Source organism: Hemitrygon akajei, chromosome 23, assembly GCF_048418815.1.
Source record: "Hemitrygon akajei chromosome 23, sHemAka1.3, whole genome shotgun sequence".
Classification (NCBI taxonomy): Eukaryota; Metazoa; Chordata; class Chondrichthyes; order Myliobatiformes; family Dasyatidae; genus Hemitrygon; species Hemitrygon akajei.
This window is the reverse complement of record NC_133146.1, coordinates 15,027,759-15,045,691: the sequence shown is the minus strand read 5'-3', so window position 1 is coordinate 15,045,691 and position 17,933 is coordinate 15,027,759. Positions and strand designations below refer to the sequence as shown.

General features: G+C 43.4%; 1 protein-coding gene across 1 annotated transcript; it reads left to right on the top strand.

Annotated features, from left to right (window-relative positions):
* Positions 1-1,182: 1,182 nt before the first annotated feature.
* Positions 1,183-17,529, top strand: morn4 (MORN repeat containing 4). The gene is made up of 5 exons (XM_073027026.1): positions 1,183-1,301; positions 6,650-6,724; positions 9,458-9,572; positions 11,126-11,235; positions 14,111-17,529. Exons 2-5 carry the CDS (start codon positions 6,658-6,660, stop codon positions 14,257-14,259), a joined length of 441 nt encoding a protein of 146 aa, XP_072883127.1. The 5' UTR covers positions 1,183-1,301; positions 6,650-6,657; the 3' UTR covers positions 14,260-17,529.
* The last annotated feature ends 404 nt before the right edge of the window (positions 17,530-17,933 follow it).

Genomic DNA, 17,933 nt, shown 5'->3' with positions numbered 1-17,933 from the left:
TAGTGACTGCAACACGCACTACATTGGTCAAACAGGAAGAAAACTATCGACCAGGCTGCTCAGGCATCAGCTAGTGAGCAGAAGGCACGGCCCACTCTCGCTAGAATCGGCTGATGAAGACGAAGAAGGATACCATTTCAAATGGACGACAGCCAGAGTCTGGACTCGAGCGGGAACAAGAAAAGAATGAGAATTTCTCGGTGTAGTTCTTTACAGAAGGATCCATCAACAAACACATCGACATAGATCCCGTTTATGAACCCTTACAGAGAAAAGAGAAACAACAAAGTCAACAATCAACGAATCACTAGTAATCTTGGGATCTGGACAGCGAAGCAAGCACTTCCAATGGACCTCCTTTGAAGCTAGCCAATCAGAATCTTCTACTGCTAAACTGTTCCTAATACTTTGCACCAGTAAACCTGATCACGACATCTAATCAAGATCCACTTGGACCCCGGAGGAGTATATAAACTGGCATTCTGAGGAGGCAACACCCTCAACTCCACCCTGATAATGGTTTCTCAATTGGAGCTGAAACATTCTGCACTTTGCCAAACTTCCAGAGGTTAATAGGCTCTTGATTAGTACGGGACCCAACGCCTTTTGGGAGAAGGCAGGAGAATGTGTTGAAGGGGATAATAAGTCAGCTATGATGGAAAGGCAGAGCAGACTCATTGGGTCGAATGGCTTAATTCTTCTCCTAGGTCTTTTGGTCTCATAACTCCCCCCACCTTTCTAAAGGACGAAGGCTCTCTCAATAAATATGCCTCAAATTCGACATCAGTCTAGTTTGAAGAGATTAGGTTGGAGAATCTGTATAATGTCCAGGAAAATCACCCTAATAACCTTCCTTTAGCAAAACAAAGTCAAATAATTGATAACAAATGGTATCTGGCCTCATATGCCACACAGAAGCATGGCATCTGCGGGGCAATAAAAAAGAAGCCACAAACTGCGATTTTCCAGCAAATTAATATTTTAATAAAAACAATTTACCTCTTAAGATGCAAATTTTCATATTTTATTTCCATATTGTAACGTCTTCTTTTTATTTTTTATAAAATAATTTATTTTTCCTTGCCCCTCATAAAGATGGCAGACTGCGGCATCACCCTTGGTATCCAAGGTGGTTGCCACGGGTAACAGAGCGAGGGAGCGAACCAATGAAGGTGTGGCTTGTTGGGGGTTGCGCTGCCCGTGAAGGGGACATGTCTGACTCAGCCGGGGCCTGGGAGCTTAATAGTCATCAATTTAAGGTTGAATCCCTGCAATATTCACAGGCTGCTCGGTGCATCAACGTAAGTATCCATCTTGGAATGAAACTGATACTCTTAATTTGTGCGTTGTAATCTTGTATTGTCTAAATGTAAAATGTCATAGGGAGGATGGGGGAAACCATTGATGTGCTTGCTCATCTTGTCAGTTCTAACTGCAAAAGAATAATGTATTTATTAATCTTATGCATACGCCTTCTTTATAAAGAACCGTAGTACTCGGCCATTCTTGCAAAGGTTACCAGGGTGGCTATAAACGATCTTAGCTATCGTTAGTCTAGGATAGCTTGAAAGAGCCAGGGTGCAGTGACCCTGACAGCACCTGTGATCTGCACAGCCAGGAAAATACAGGATAGCAGGCGAATAGCGGTTAGACAGGGGGCACAGAGAGTGCGGGTGCTGGAAAACACGATGTGACGGTCCATTTCCACCACAATTTTATAATTTCTTGTCAGTCACCTATGTTTTCTTATGCCTAGCATCACTTAATAGACATACAATCTATGTACACATAGACTGTCTTACATATTTATATTTATTGTGTTTATTGTTATTTTATTCTTTTTTTGTGTTTGCTGCACCAGATCCAGAGTAACAATTATTTTGTTCTCCTTTGCACTTGTGTACTGGAAATGACATTAAACAGTCTTGAATTTTCTGATCTGCTAAGTCCTTCCAGCATCTTGAAGATACAGGAGATTTTGTGAATGCTGGGTATCTGGATCAACACACAAGATGCTGGAGGAACTCAGCAGGTCAAAGTTCAAAGTAAATTTATTATCATAGTACATATATGTTACCATCTGCTACTTTGAGATTAATTTTCAATGGTCAGGCAGCATCTCTGGAGGAAATTGAACGAAGAGCACTTTGAGACATCAGAAGTGTTTCATGTTCTCCAGCATCTTGGGTTTTTTTTTCTCTCTTCAATAGGGAAGGTGCAGAAGGATACTCTCCTAATGCGGGCAAATGGAATGAGTATAGATGGGCTAAAACGTCAGCATGGATGTTATGGGCTGAAGGGCCTTTTCAGTGTTGTATGTCCCTTTGGAAAACACCTCTGCCTGGTTGAAGTGGGGACATTCTCATAGCTGCAGAAACACTGTGGTGGACTTTAAACAATACCTGCTTGCTTACCATGGAGTTGTTTGGCTTTGGCTTTGAAGGAAGTACTAGATCTCGCCTTAAATGCATGCCCTCTAATACTAACTTAAGGTGAGATCTAATACTTGAAGGCTAGCATTTAAGTTGGGGGTTGGGGTGTTTCAAAGGAGATGTGCAGGGCAGACTGTTTTACACTGACAGTGGTGGGTGTCTGGAATTCATTAGAGGAACGTTACTGTTTTTGCCAGGATGTGACTCTAGACCTCCGGCAATATGGTTGGGTCTTTTAAAATGTCCTCTGAAAAGCTACTCTGTTGTATTGTATAGTCTATGTCTAAAGGGGGAGAAGTACATTCCCTCGATCTTGAAAATGAATATGTTTAATCACCAACTCCGAGGATAAATGCCTTTTAATGTGAAAATTGTTGCAGAACGAGTAAGTTGGGAATTGGCATGAGAAATAAAGACCTTCCTTAGCTGCAGCTCCCTTCTTGAACCATGGTGGAAGATACAATGACAATGCTCTTGGGTACATAGTTTTGGATTTTTGACCCATTAATGGTGATAAATCACCAAGTCAGGGTGATGCTTGGTACAATGAAAACTTACAAGTGATGATCCCATGCTTGTTGTACCCTTCACCTTCAGGACACGAGGTCATAGGCAAAAGACTGTCAAGGAAAGCTTTAGCAAGGTTCTTTAGTGCATTCTCTGCTTTGGAGATCTTCTAATCCACACTTGTGCATCATATAATGCAGAACAGGATCTTATTTACACACAGTCAGGATTAGCAGAGTCTCCATCTCACCTCAACAGTGCAGATCAGATTATTTCTTTGTTGCTCAAAGTTGTTGTTTGGTGAATGGCGTTTGAGTAAGTTGGGCTGGTACGTTAGCTGTGACCTTGCTAGTCCAGTCTGTTATCCAATAGGCAAATGGATCTAGATAACCTGTCCACGCTTTGAGGAGAGTTGCTTTCTACAGGAGGGGCTTGAGATGATTCTTGAAGAACATCAGATCATTGTATACACAGCCCTGTGACACAATAATACAAAGCATGAAGCATATTCAGCACAGTGGTTGTTCTCTGTGATGTACACATCGGAATGACCCTCAGTGGTCTGCTGTGGTGCATCGATGAGATGGCCAGCAGGCACTCTGGAGGCTGCTCAGTGTTCATTAATGACAATGGTTTGCTCAAGGTCAGTAAGCGAGGTGATAAAGCTGTTGCTCTACCTTGTACTCCTAATCCTGAACGTGAACTTAAATCTTGTGTTCCACCCTCACTCTGCACACCAACAACAGATCGTGTGGGAGGGGAATTGACCTGAAACATTAACACTGATTCTCCATAGATGCTGCCTGACTTGCATCTCGAGTATTTCTTGTTTTTCTACCAGATTATGGGCTTCCTTAGGGAAAATGAAATGATATATTCCGATTGTTTTCTCTGAGATTGTTGGCCACATCTTATAGTGATTACATGGCATTTGGAATGTTTCAAGGATATAAGGTGCTCCAAGAGCCATTGTTTCTGAAAGTCTTTTACTGAGTGTTATGGATTAAAGCTCCCTCAAGTGACCGGTATTGGAACTGCACTATTTAATTTCACTGTCATTAATGGAACTGCACTACTGTATTTAATTTATCTGTCGTTTGTGTAATATTCAATCATGTGTGGTGAGTCCTGATGACGACTCTTGGTCTGTAACGTTTATTTCTTCCCATGGATGTCTCCTGACCTACTGAGTTCCTCCAGCATTTTGTGTTTGTTGCTCAGGATTTTCAGCATCTGCAGCATCTCCTGTGTTGTGAGTTTCTAAGTTCTTAGGAAATGGAAGGATATGGACATTGTGTAGGCAGAGGGGATTAGCTTAGTTGGCCATTTAATTGGTTTGGTACAACATTGTGGGCTGAAGAGCCTTTTCCTGTGCTCTGCTGTACTGTTCTGTTTTTTATTTAGAATCAGGTTTAATATCACTGGCATATGTTGTGAAATTTCTTGTTTTGTGGCACCAGTACATTGTAACATGTATTAATAAAAACCATAAATTACAGTAAGAAGTGTATGTATATAATTTTAAGTTCAATAAGTAGTGGAAAAAGAGGGAAAAAAAGTAGTGAGGTAGTGTTCACGGGGTCATTGTCAATTCAGAAACTGACGACAGAAGGAAATAAACTATTTCTGAATCGTTGAGTGTGTGCCTTCAGGGAGGAGGTATAGAAGTCTGATGGTAGCAATGAGAAGGAGGTATGTCCTTGGTGACAGGGGTCCTTAATTATGATGATCAAGGAGTGATGCTTCACAAGGTCAGCAATGTCCTGGATGTCGGGGAAGCTAGTGCCCACGATGGAGCTGACTGAGTTTACAATTTTCTGCAGCTTATTTTGATCCTGTGCTGTCGACCCTTACTTCCCACCCCCCCCCCCCCCGAAAATACCAGATGGTGATACAGCCAGTTAGAATGCTGTCCACGGTACATCTGTAGAAATTTGTGAGTGTCTTTGGTGACATACCAAATCTCCTCAACCTCCTCTTGAAATGTAGCTGCTGTGGTGCCTTGTGTGCCTTCTTTGTAACTGCATCATCATGTTGGGCCCAGAAAAGATCCTCAGAGATGTTGACACAAAGGAACTTGAAATAGCTCACCCTTTCCGTTTCTGATCATACTCCTTTGTCCCATTTTCAGATCTGCAGGTCCCTCCACTTTCCCATTGAGTGATCATTGGATGACTTTGGCCTTGAATGTTTTTTTCATTCGTTCTTTATCTGTTGTACAAAAATGATTATGCTGCTGATTGTTTTTGTATGTAACCAACACTAATTATATTACTCAACTATTAATCCAGTGGTTTATTAAATTCCCACAGCGATAGTCTAGAAAGCTTGGTATGGTTTGAAAAGAAACTGGAACTTCACCAACCTGGTGTGGTGAAGCTGATGAGGTCACAATCACAGAGAAATACAGCACAGGTACAAGCCCTTAGGTCTTTGGTAAAATCAGAAAGGTTTTTTGAAGTTAAAGATTAGATTTATTTGTCCTGTATACATTGAATCAATGAAACACACAGTGAAATGTGTTGTTGCATCAAAAACCAATATAGTATGATGATGTGGGAGGGAAGCCCACAAGTTTCCAGCACCAATGCCCACACTTATTAACCCCAACCTGTACATGTATATGTGGGAGGTAAATGGAGCACTGGTTACTGTAATCGCTGGCTCTGTAAAGTGTTATGCTAATCACTATGCCAGCATGCCGTAAGCTAGAGGATTCGAATATAAGCATCATGTCAAAGCAAACAATGGATCAGGCACAATAATTTTGTTGAGGAGATGACAAAGTTATTAGGTTTTAAGCCCAGGAAGCGAAAAGTGAAGGTAATGTAGAATCCTCGAGGTGAAGTTAGAGAATTGCAGAGATCGAAACTATGTAGGGAGAAGGACGCAAAGCTGTGAAGCTAACCTTGTCCCTCTACACTCTGGGATGATCTGTATATCACACACATAATGCCCAGGGCAAATAATAAATGGCAGTGAACATTGACCTTGCCAGTGAATTGATTACAAAGAAATAACAAGATGGTTTGCTGATTAGGATTTGCGAAACTTCACCAAAGATGCTAGCAAATTTTTACACATGTCTATTGTGGAGAGCATTCAGCCTGGTGGCATCATTGCCGGTACCAATACACGGGATTGGACAAAGCTGCAAAGGCTTGTAAAGTCAGCTAGCACTGTCATGAGCACTAGCGTCCTCCTCATCAAAAAATGATGCCTCAAGAAGGTCGAAATCCAAATCCATCATGAAGGATCCTTGCCATCCAGGGCATGTCCTCTTCTCGTTACTCCTTCCGTCAGGAAGGAGGTACAGGAGCCTGAAGAGTCACACTGAATCAGATTTCTGAACGGATCACGGACATTATATTTCTCTTTTTTTGCACTACTTAATTTATTTTGTTTATATATTCTTACTGTAATTTATAGTAATTTCTATGTATTGCACAATACTTCTGCCACAAAACAGCAAATTTCCCAAGATAGGTTTCTGATTCTGATCTGGAGCGTTTTTCATTTTAAATGTTCCATCCAATCCTCAAACAATGTGGCCAGGTGAAGCACCATCACTACTGATCCAGCTCACATCTTGCTATGACAGGATTAATATCTTCTTCCTGAGTGGTAAATTTCCTTCATTGTACAGGAGCAAAAATAACTGCAGATCTGTTGCCATTTACTCACTGGAACAACTGTTGTGTTTTGAGCAGATCAGAGCATGACGCTGATCAAAGGAAGCTTCACATATTCCAGTGGTGAGGAGTATCATGGCGAGTGGAAGGAAGGTAACTCATTCTCTCTGTGGTCGATTACACTGTGGCTCGCAATTCAGTCTGGGTATCTCATAACTTACTGTTGTCTGCACTGGACTCCCATCAACTAAGACACCTCCTTACAGCACCTACATCAAACCAGTGAGGATCTTCACAGGTGAAAGGGACATTGAGCAATAGTGTAGAGAGGTGATAAGCTATAATGATTCCAAATCATTTATTTATCATCTGTACACAAAATATATAGTGAAATGTGTCATTTGTGTCAACCACCAAACCAACCTAAAGACAGCCGCACATTCCGGTGACAACACAGCATGCTCTCAATACTCAGCAGAACAACAGAGAACACAACAAGCAACTGAACAACAACAGCAAAACAAGTTCAGTTACTCCCTCCCACACACTCACACGATTACAAAGCAGCACACTGTTTTTGAAAAAAATATGTGTAATTATAAGACGCACAGAGAAGTGATCCAGGAACAGCAAATGGCATAGTTTAAACATCCAAGATTTCTTCACTGAATTTTCCAAATAAGATCACAGCAAAAGCAAAGTTGGAAGTGGAAAAACAATGCCTTGAGTAAGTTAATCCACTCATAAACAAGAGATTTTTGCAGATGCTGGAAATCCAAAGTAACACACACAAAATGCTGGAAGAACTCAGCAAGGCAGGTAACATCTATTGAAGGGAATAAACAGCTAACGTTTTGGGCTGAGACCCCTTATTATGACTCCTGATGAAGAATCTTTTCCTGAAATGTTGACTGTCTATTCCTCACCACAGAAAATGACAGTGATGACTTTTGTCTATATACTACCTTTTAGTATGTCCCAAAAGCAGTTGTATCATGGGATTCATAAGAACCAAACTGTACACAGCGAGCACTGTAAGCAGTAATGCAATAATTCCCAGATGAATTTATGTTTTAATTGAGATGCAGCATGGAGTAGTTCCTCCTGGCCCTTCGAGCTGCGCTGCCCAGCAACCCCTGATTTAACCCCAGCCTAATCGCGAGTCAGTTTACAATGAGCAATTAACCCACCAACTGGTAAGTCTTTGGACTGTGGGAGGAAACTGGACCACTTCGGAGGAAACCCACACAATCACAGGGAGAACGTACTAACTCCTTGTAGACGCAGTGGGAAATGAACTTGGATCGCTGGTACTGTAAAGTGTTGTGCTAAACACTACGCTGCCGACCTGTAATATTGAGGGTATCTGGGACAACTCCCTTTTCTTTTTTGAAATAAAGGAATCAGAATTTCCATACATCTGAGGATTGATTGGGGCTTTTGCTAAACATATCTGCCACATAGCACCCAAGTTCAATTCTGACCTCATAAGCTACCTCTGTGGAGTTTGCACGTTTTCCCTATGATCAAGTGGATGACTTCTGATGTGCTCCCAAGCCCCAAAGGTTTTCAGGTTGTTTGGTTGGTTAATTGGCCACTGTAAATTGCCCCTACGTATAGATTAGTGGTAGAATCTGTTGAGAGTTGATGAGCATGTTAAAAAGGAATTAACGTGGGATTGGTGTTTGATGGTCCACCTGGACACTGGAGCAATGGTCCTTTTCTGTGCTGTAACTAGATTAGAGATCATGTATTATGAAGATAGGTGAGTGACCTAGAGCTTTCCTCTTTGGAGCAAAGGAGGATGAGAATTGACTTGATGGATGTGTACAATGTGATACAAGGTATTGATGGAGTGGACAGCCAATGCTATAACCATCTCTCCTGTTAAGGTAATGTTGTTGTGGGTGCTGCAGTAGGCGAGTCAGCCTAGATCTTGTGCTCAGCAATCTGGAATGGGGTTTGAACTGCCAGAGTTCTGACTCAGCAACTGCTGAGTTATCAGTAGAATGCAATAGGCAGGTGTGGTAACTCGGTGTGTAAAGTACAATAGGTGTTACATAACAGTTGATGAAATAACTGGCATTCCTGAGTTTTAGTGCCTTTCTAAAGTAAACAGCTGGAGATGAAGTGTTGCTGGGCTGTGTGGTTTCTAGTGGGACCTGTCCAAGCCGGTGAATCTAGGCTTTGCTTGTAGCCATCCAAAAGTACTCAGTGAGAGTGTTTTGATTTAAATTTGACATCAAATGAGGTATTGGTTTGGGTGATTGAAAGCTTGGAAAATTAATTTTATCTTTATTTGTTACATGTACATTGGAACATAGTGAAATACATTGTTTGTGTCAATGCAGTTCAAGGTTGTGCTGGGGCAGCCTGTTAGTATCGCCATACTTCCAGTACCAACGTAACATGCACACAACTCACTATCCCTAACCAATATGTCTTTGGAATGTGGGGGGAAACTGGAGCACCTCGAGGAAACTTACATGGTCATGGTGAGAGTGTACGAATTCCCTACAGACAATGGTTGAAATTAAAACTGGATCATTGGCATTATAAAACATTGAGCTAACTGTAGTTACTATGCAGCAGCGCTGCAGCTGGCAGTAAAATGTGTGGGATCCCAATCAAATGGGCTGATTTGGCAAGATGGTGTTGAGCTTTGAGTTGCTCGAGCTCCAACCATTACTTTCTCCTAACCTGAAGTTGGCCATAGAGACCTTGGGAAGTCTCTGGGAGAGCCACCAACTTCAGCCCTTCCAAGTTCAAAGGCTGATTGATAGACCCCAGGACTGAGAACTGAAGGTAGGAATCTCCTGGGCTGTGTGGTGATTCACCTGCATGGTGTACTTTCTGAACTGTGACCTTGTTCCTCTATTGTGTCAGGTCGAAGACAGGGGATCGGGCAGCTGAGGTTTGCAGATGGCAGCAATTACATTGGTCAGTTTGAAAATGGCCTGTTCAGTGGCCGTGGAACACTGGTCTTCTCAGATGGCTCAAGGTAAGACATGACCTGTGTTTGAGACCCTCATGTTATGAATCAATCAAATGGAAGCTAACACAGGTTCCTTCAAATAGTGATCGGGGTCAACTTTATTTACCATATACACCTACAGGAGTTAGCAATTTGCTGTGCTGTGTTAGTCAGAGCACGACATGCAACAAAACACAACATTCAACAGTACTACGGCCTTGCAGTGGTTGGGTAGACCATAGCTGTAGCTATTTACAATATGCAAGCCAGGGCAGTATAATATTGAGAGCAAGCTGTTGCCCATGCAGTAGGCTCCATCCTCCACACAGATGATGAATTCAAAGGAACGGCAGAGATCGATATAGTTTGGCACCAGCAGTGTTGCAGGAGTTGCCCATCAGCGCTGAACTCAATAACTTAGGGACCCCGGCTCTGGATTTTCCTTTGGGTTTTCCTCCCGAAGCCTTCCCCATGCTGCAGGGCAGCGGAGGTGTGAAATCAGAGTGAACAGCCTACCAAAGCTGATTAGACTCACCTGCCCAGAACATTAAAAAATACAGTTAGAGGTTAAAGTGCAGATATGGAATAAAATGTGCATAAATACATAAATGCCGGTATGAATATTGAAACCTGAATCAAAATCAGGTTTATTATCACTGACGTATGACATGAAATTTGGTGTTTTATGGCAGCAGTACAGTGCAAGATGTAAAGAAATTACTATAAAATGAACACTAGTGCGAAAAAGGAATAGTGGGATAGTGTTCATGGATTCATGGACTGTTCAAAAATCTGATAGCAGAGGGGAAGAAGCTGTTCCTAAAATGTTGAGTGTGGGTCTTCAGGTCCTGTACCTCCTCCCTGATGGTGGTAATAAGAAGTGGGCATATCCTGGATGGTGCCGGTATTGCTCGAGGGGATAAATATCGGCTGAAACATTGAAAAATCCCCTGCCTTTTTCTCAGTAGCAGCCATATGGTCTTGCTTTAATATTCTTTCAGAAAAGTGTCCTTAAAAACTAATGTACATTTCTATATTTATTCCCCCCCCCATGTTCGTCAGTTACTTGTTCAGTTAGAGATGCAGATTGCTGCAATGTTGATGGAATACTTTAGGTCAGTAAGTGAGAACTAGATTATTAAATGACAGAAAAATAGATGAAGTAAGGTGGGGGCGGCTTGTGTGGGGCATAATTTGTCTAAGATGCAATATTAGACATGCAGATGATCTTATGAAATAATTATTAAACCAAGTCTGACAATAAGCCAAAGAGATATTAGCACTGGTGAAAGAGGGAGGTTTTTAGCAAGTATCTTGAGACGTCTACAAAAGATCACGGTCTAGACATCAAATGATTTGTGTATAAACAAGTGTGGCTTTGTTGGGTTAAATGACCTCCTTCTCCTCCTGTGCAGTAATTTCTGCAGGCTGAGTGAAGGAGGGGAGGGGCAAGTGTGTGTTGGCTGAGTGAGAGGGAAGGGGAATGAGGTACTGAAGTGGCTGACAATGAAGGAGCATCGAGGGAAGGTGCTCTCCACCACCCTGCGCACTAAAACTGTTGTTGCACTGTCTGTCCTCAGGTATGAGGGGGAGTTTGTCCAAGGGAAATTTCAAGGAGTTGGAGTCTTCACTCGATGTGATGGGATGAAGTTTGAAGGAGAGTTCAAAAATGGACGTGTGGAAGGATATGGTAAAGAGTGACATGTACATCAAAAATGCCTTGTTTGCATCTCAAGTGCACCAGGGGCAGCCTGTATATGTAGCCTGTGCTTCTGTTGTCAGCATAGCTTGCCCACAGCTTACTAACCGTAACTCGTGCATCTTTGGAATGTGGGAGGAAACCCATGTGGTCATGGGGAGAATGTACAAACTCCTTATAGATAGCAGCGAGAATTGAACCCTGATTGCTATCACTGTAAAGTATCATATTTACCACTACTCCACCATGTCACGATGATAACAGCATTTTCCTCCCCTCGAAGGCGAGCCCTAAATGAGGGGATGTAAATTTAAGGCGAGAGGGGAAAGATTTTATAGAGATCTGAAGGGCAATTACAGAGAGCCTTCAGTATGTGGAACGAACTGCCAGAGGAAGTGGTTGAGGCAGGCACAATAACATTTGGACGGGGACAGGAAAGGAAATGTTTAAGTGGGCCAAACATGAGCAAATGGGACTAGCTTAGATGGGCATTTTGCTCGGTAAGGATGAGTTTAGCCATAGGGCCTATTTCTGTGCTATGGCTGTTAAGAATGGAGAGGAGGGAGAGCAGATGGATTTTGAAATAAGGGGGCAAGCACTTGAGATCAACAGCCAGCCAGTGGTGTAGTGGCATCAGTACGGGACTTTGAGGTGAATAGTCCTGGGTTTGAATCTGGCCAGCTCCTTCCACGCTTTCCATCTGTGCTGGGTTGAGCATTCAGCTAGTAACACGGTCCCATTTAAAAAAAAACAATAAGCAAAATGCTAAAGAAACAACAAGGCTGCCACAAGGCATGGAGCGGAATAACAACCTGAAATCAAGCTAACGTCAGTAGAGATGTTACTTGTCACTTGGATATTTTAGAGTGATGGACGATGGGATTCTCTCACACAAAGCTCAAAGTGAGGGAAGTAGCACTGAGGAATACGTGTTGACTGGCGAATAGGAAACAAAGTAGGCATGAATGGGTCCCTTTCTATTTGACACGAGGTGCCGCAGAGATAGGCGGGTAGGGAGGGATTAGCAGTGATTGTGACAAAGGCTCACTGGCTGACTGTCACTGCTGATAATTTGTGTATTTGTAAAAAATGATAAATGTTTGTTCATTTTAAGTTTGAGATCAATAACTTTTTATTAGCTAGTTTATTGAACTGTGCTTAATTTTATTTAGAGCTACAGCATGGTAACAGGTCTTTCAGGCCTAACAAGAAAGCGCCACCCGATTATAACAGAAATACAAAAATTCAACTGCAGATGCTGTGGATCAAAGAATACGTACACGACACTGGAGGAACTCAGCAGGTCAGGCAGCATCCATGAGAAAAGAGTAGCCAACGTTTCGGGCCGAGACCCTTCATCAGGAATGGGGGGGAAGAGAGGGCTGAAGCCCAGTAATAGAGATAGGGGAGGGGGAAGGGCCAGAGGCGCCAGGTGGAAAACCAATCAGAGGAAAGATAAAGGGGGGAGGGGATAAGCATGAAAGAATTGTAGAGATAAAGGAGCAGAAAGTTGAAAGGGGAGAGAGGGACCTGGGATAGGGGAAGGGGGAGGGGAGGGAATTACCGGAAATTGGAGAATTCAATGTTCATACCACCAGGCTGGAGGCTACCCAGACGGTAGCTGAGGTGTTGCTCCTCCAACCTGAATTTGGAAGGAAAGATGTGCTGGGTGGTGGGGTACCTTAGGTTTGCCACCTTTAACAGGACCCCACCACCCAGCACATCTTTCCCTCCCTACCCCTCTCAGCTTTTCGTAGGGATCGTTCCCTCCGCGACTACCTGGTCCACGTGTCCCTCCCCACAGAACTCCCACCCGGCACTTATCCCTGCAAGTGCAAATGCTACACCTGTCCCCACACCTCCCCCCTTACCACCATTCCGGGCCCCAAACAGTCCTTCCAGGTGAGGCAACACTTCACCTGGAGTCTGCTGGAGTTGTCTATTGCATCCACTGCTCCCAGTGCGGCCTCCTCTACATCGGCGAGACCCGATGCAGATTGGGGGACCGCTTCGTCAAGCACCTACGCTCTGTCCGCCACAACAGACAGGATCTCCCGGTTGCCACCCACTTCAACTCTGCCTCTCATTCCCATCTAGATATGTCCATACATGGCCTCCTCTACTGCCATGATGAGGCCAAACTCAGGTTGGAGGAGCAACACCTCATCTACCGTCTGGGTAGCCTTCAGCCTGGTGGTATGAACATTGAATTCTCTAATTTCCGGTAATTCCCTCCCCTCCCCCTTCCCCTATCCCAGGTCCCTCTCTGCCTCTCTCCCCTTTCAACTTTCTGCTCCTTTATCTCTACAGTTCTTTCATGTTTATCCCCTCCCCCCTTTATCTTTCCTCTGCTTGGTTTTCCACCTGGCACCTCTAGCCCTTCCCCCTCCCCTATCTCTATTACTGGGCTTCGGCCCCCTCCTCCCCCCCATTCCTGATGAAGGGTCTCGGCCCGAAACGTTGGCTACTCTTTTCTCACGGATGCTGCCTGACCTGCTGAGTTCTTCCAGCATTGTGTAAGTATTCTCTGCCACCCAATTATATCTATGTAATCAATTAACTTACTAACCCCTGTGTCTTTGAGAAGAAACTGGAAGAAACCCAGGCAGTCACAGGGAGAATGTTCAAACTCCTTTCAGACAGCTGCGAAATTGAACCCAGTTCACTAGTGCTGTAACAGCATTACGCTAACTGCTACAGTACTGTGCTCCCCTGCATTAGGGTTGCACTGTTGGGGATGAAAACCAGTCACAGATAATCAGGGCAGATTTATTGAGCTGAATCCTCTTGTAAAACAGCAATGTTTTACCCAAACCTTCCACCTGTGTTTCTAATCTTAAGTTGGATGTTTATCTTCCTCTCTTAGGGTTGCTGATGTTCCCTGATGGGTCTCACGGTCACCCAAGAAATGAGGGCATTTTTGAGAACAACAAGCTGTCCAAACGTGAGAAGTGCCAAGCTGTGATTCAGAGAGCGCAAGCAAGCGCAAAAAGTGCACGGGGTCTCTCCCTTTGACAGCTTCTCCATGCGTTACATCTGTCTTGTGCTTGCCCTACGATATGGGAGAAAGCTGCAAGACTGGGTTTGAGTTGAGTTGTGGTGATGCTGTGCTCTTCTCCTTTTACCACCCCCCCACTTCCTGTCTTCCCGAACCTTGTCCACTAACCATCCCACCAACTTTGATTAGAATTCAGTGGGCAGCACAGCTGTCCACAGCTGGCAATGATCATTGCAGTGTTTGCATGTGATGGCCTCAATAGTTCTGAGCTGCTATTCTAGGGAAGGTGCCAGATGAAAACCACCCCTCCCTCCCAACCTATCAGAGCTCTGTGTTTTATTTTATGCCTTCGGGACACTGTTGAGGGTGTCCTGCTCCATCTCCCACCTCCCTCACCTGGATCTGAGCATAGTAATAATTACAGCCCAGAGCTGGTGTGGAGAATGAGGTCTGGAGTGAGAAATAGTGATTTGATAAGTTTCTTCAAATCTGTTCTGTGCTCATGCCGTATCCAGTACCTGGACCAATTCACACAAGCTTCCGTCAGCTTGACAACATTGAATGTTATGCCTGCATTAGAACATCTCTCAATGCACAGCACATCAAACATTGAAGTGGATGGGCTACAGCAGAAAAGACTACGAACATAAATTCAGTGGCCACTTTAGTAGGTCCAGGAGGTACTTAATAAAGTGGCCACTGAATATATGTATACAGTGGAACCTTGGGGAAAAAGGAATAATGGAAATTTCCGGTAGATCATTGATCATTATGGGTTATAGCAAATTATTTTTTAATCTAAGTGTGTTTCAAGTTTAATAAGGGATCCTATCTCTTATCAGCCTTTCATGCTGTGACTTTTCCTCCTACGTCACACTAAGTGGAAGAATTCCCATCAATTTCCACAACACTTTGCTTCTGTCAGTGACCTCCCCACTTTGTCAAGGTCTCACAGAATTTTGTACACCTCAACTTAAAATTAACCTTTATCAGCACTGTTCCAGTGAAAAATTTGTGTCTATGGCTCTGTGTTTTATTTAAGAGTTAAACATTTGGACAGCAACCCTATAAAGCAGATCTTTTCAGCGTCTGGCTTTGCAGGTACCAAAGCAAATAACCTAGGCAAAAAGGAATGTTGATCCGACTTCAGGGCTTGGTAGGAGGTGTGTTCCAGCGTTAGTCTCCCCTTCGGGCCAACTATTAGCGGTTGTACCGGTTTTCTGCACTCTTTCCAACGCCACCCCCCACCCCACCAATGTCCTTTATATGCAAAGCCATATTCAATCCTGATGAAGAGTCTCAGTCTGAAACATTGACTGTATATCCCCCTCTGTGGATGTTGTCTGACCTGCTGAGTTCCTCCAGTGTTTTGTGTGTCTTGCTCAGATTTCCAGCATTTGCAGAATCACTTGTGTTTATCAGCCTGGTTCTGCATGCTTGTGATCTTGCCCTTCATGACCCCAGTTTTCTTCCTGGTGTCTCTAGATATATCTTGCCTATATCTCATTCAGTAACCTCTCTTTTGAGGCTTTAGGGAGGGTGTGTGTGTGTCTTCACTTCCACCCAACCTCCCACCCCACTTCTCCATAACTTGATACATAGATCGCCCTTTACACCAAATCCAGTTACGACTTTCTAATCCGCCCCACTCAGATCTCTGCTGGGAGGTGGGCAAGGGTTCCAAGCATAGCACTCCTGGTTTAGAGACTTTTTTTGTCTGATCCGTTCCTCCTCACAACAGCACTACCTGCATTCCAGCAGAGCTTGCCCCCACACACCCCTCTCCATTGTAAAGTTTTGATTTTATTTGGAGACACAGCACGGTAACAGGCCCTTCCGGCCCAATGAGCCCACGCTGCCTAATGACACCCGTGTGACCAATTAACCTACTAACCCATCTGTCTTTGGACTGTGGGAGGAAACTGGAACATCCAGACAAAACCCACATGGTCATGGGGAGAATGTACAAATTCCGTACAGACAATGACAGAATTGAACCCTGCCGTTGCGCTAAAGTGTCAGATTACATTGTCCTTGTGGTTAATTGTTTTACTGGCAGTCATATATTACCTCAGCAATGGAGCAATTGCCAAGATTCAAGTACCTTTGGCTCAACTTGCTGGAAACAGCTGAAAGTTGGACCCAGCCTGGTGTAAAATCAAAGGTTAGTCTTGCAGTGTTCAAGTGTTGTCGTGGGCATACAGTTTCAATTTATTGCAGTATTTGAGCAGTGCTGTAAAGCTCCAGCTTTCGTGTGATGCTAAATATTTCCCTTAAAATATGCAGTATTGATAAAAGGAGGATCACAATGGCCATTTACCCTGAGGTCTCCAGCCACAGAAAATCACAATGGCCATTTGGCCAAAGGTCTCCAGCTGCAGAGAATCACTCTGGCCATTTACTGAGTGATCTCCCACCATAGTGAATAACAAGAACTACTTACCCAGAGGTCTGTCGCCACAGTGATTCACAATGGCTATTTACCCAGAGGTCACTAGCCAGAAATTCACCATTTGCTATTTACCCAGAGGTATCAAGCCATAGACAATCGTACTGGCAATTTAGACACCTGATACCTACCCTGGTGGAGTCACAGGCCACTCCTGGGTAATGAACATCTTCTGCTTTTTCAGACATCTATAAATCCACTTTTTCCATCTTGGAAAATGCAAAGAGATCACCTAATATGGTAACTATACCTCCACAGTATTGTAACGAATGACATCAAAAACCGCAAGATTGATAACAATTACCAGAAGTGCAGAGAGAGGGAAAACTATTCTGCCATTCATAGGAAAGATGTACATCGTTATGTATGTAAGACATTTTTGCATTTAATATTATGGAAGCTCATTAATATGTATGGATCTCCATAAGATGAATGTTTGTAACCTGGAGACACCCTGTATTGAAAATGAAGTTGCAGTTTACCTCCAAGGGACCTATTGAGAATTCACCCACTCCAGGGTCCCAGAAGATATCCACTGAAAAAGACTCAAACCAGACCAAGTTGAATGGGAAGCCTTCAGTATTGTGTTCTGACAACACTCCAGCCTGAAACACTAATGATTGTTTTGCCTTCAGAGGCAGGTTGACTGTATTTTCTGTGTCTGTAAGTAATGATGTAACTGGCTTTATCAATAATTTTTGTAAGGAAAAAAATCACTTTGATTAGCAGTGGACCATCAGTTGGGCTGCTATTCCATACCTGTGAAGTGACTGGGCTGCATGAAGTTAGGCTTTGTAGACTGAACCATTTCCCTTGCCATGGGATATTTCTGTAAAGGACTGGGGGGTGGGAGGGTGGGGGAGAGAGAGCTGTGAGTCCATTGCTGTGATTGCACTGTCTTGGATATGTTATTGACTGGAGTCTGGTTGCTCATTTTTACCATAATATCCTGTACTGCACTCCCCCTCTCCTTGTCAATTTACTCTCCCATATCCACATGAAGAAAGAATTTGAAATACAGTCTACATTTGCTGTGTTTTAGATCCAGGGAGACAAGATAAGATTGACCATGTTTGATGGGTCTGGATTGACCTTCAGATGGACCCGGTAAAGGATCATTCCCTGTTACAGCTAATAAATCAGATTGATTTTTACAAAACCAGTGGTTTTGTGGCTGCCATTACCGAGACCAAATTTTGTTTCCAGATTTACTTAATGAATTTAAACTCAGCAGCTACTGTG

Bases quoted from the DNA above. Each gene is read 5' to 3' on its own strand.
- morn4 (XM_073027026.1), top strand. From the start codon at position 6,658: ATGACGCTGATCAAAGGAAGCTTCACATATTCCAGTGGTGAGGAGTAT. The intron at 6,725-9,457 runs GTAACTCATTCT...CTATTGTGTCAG, and splicing joins TCATGGCGAGTGGAAGGAAG to GTCGAAGACAGGGGATCGGG. The intron at 9,573-11,125 runs GTAAGACATGAC...GTCTGTCCTCAG, and splicing joins GTCTTCTCAGATGGCTCAAG to GTATGAGGGGGAGTTTGTCC.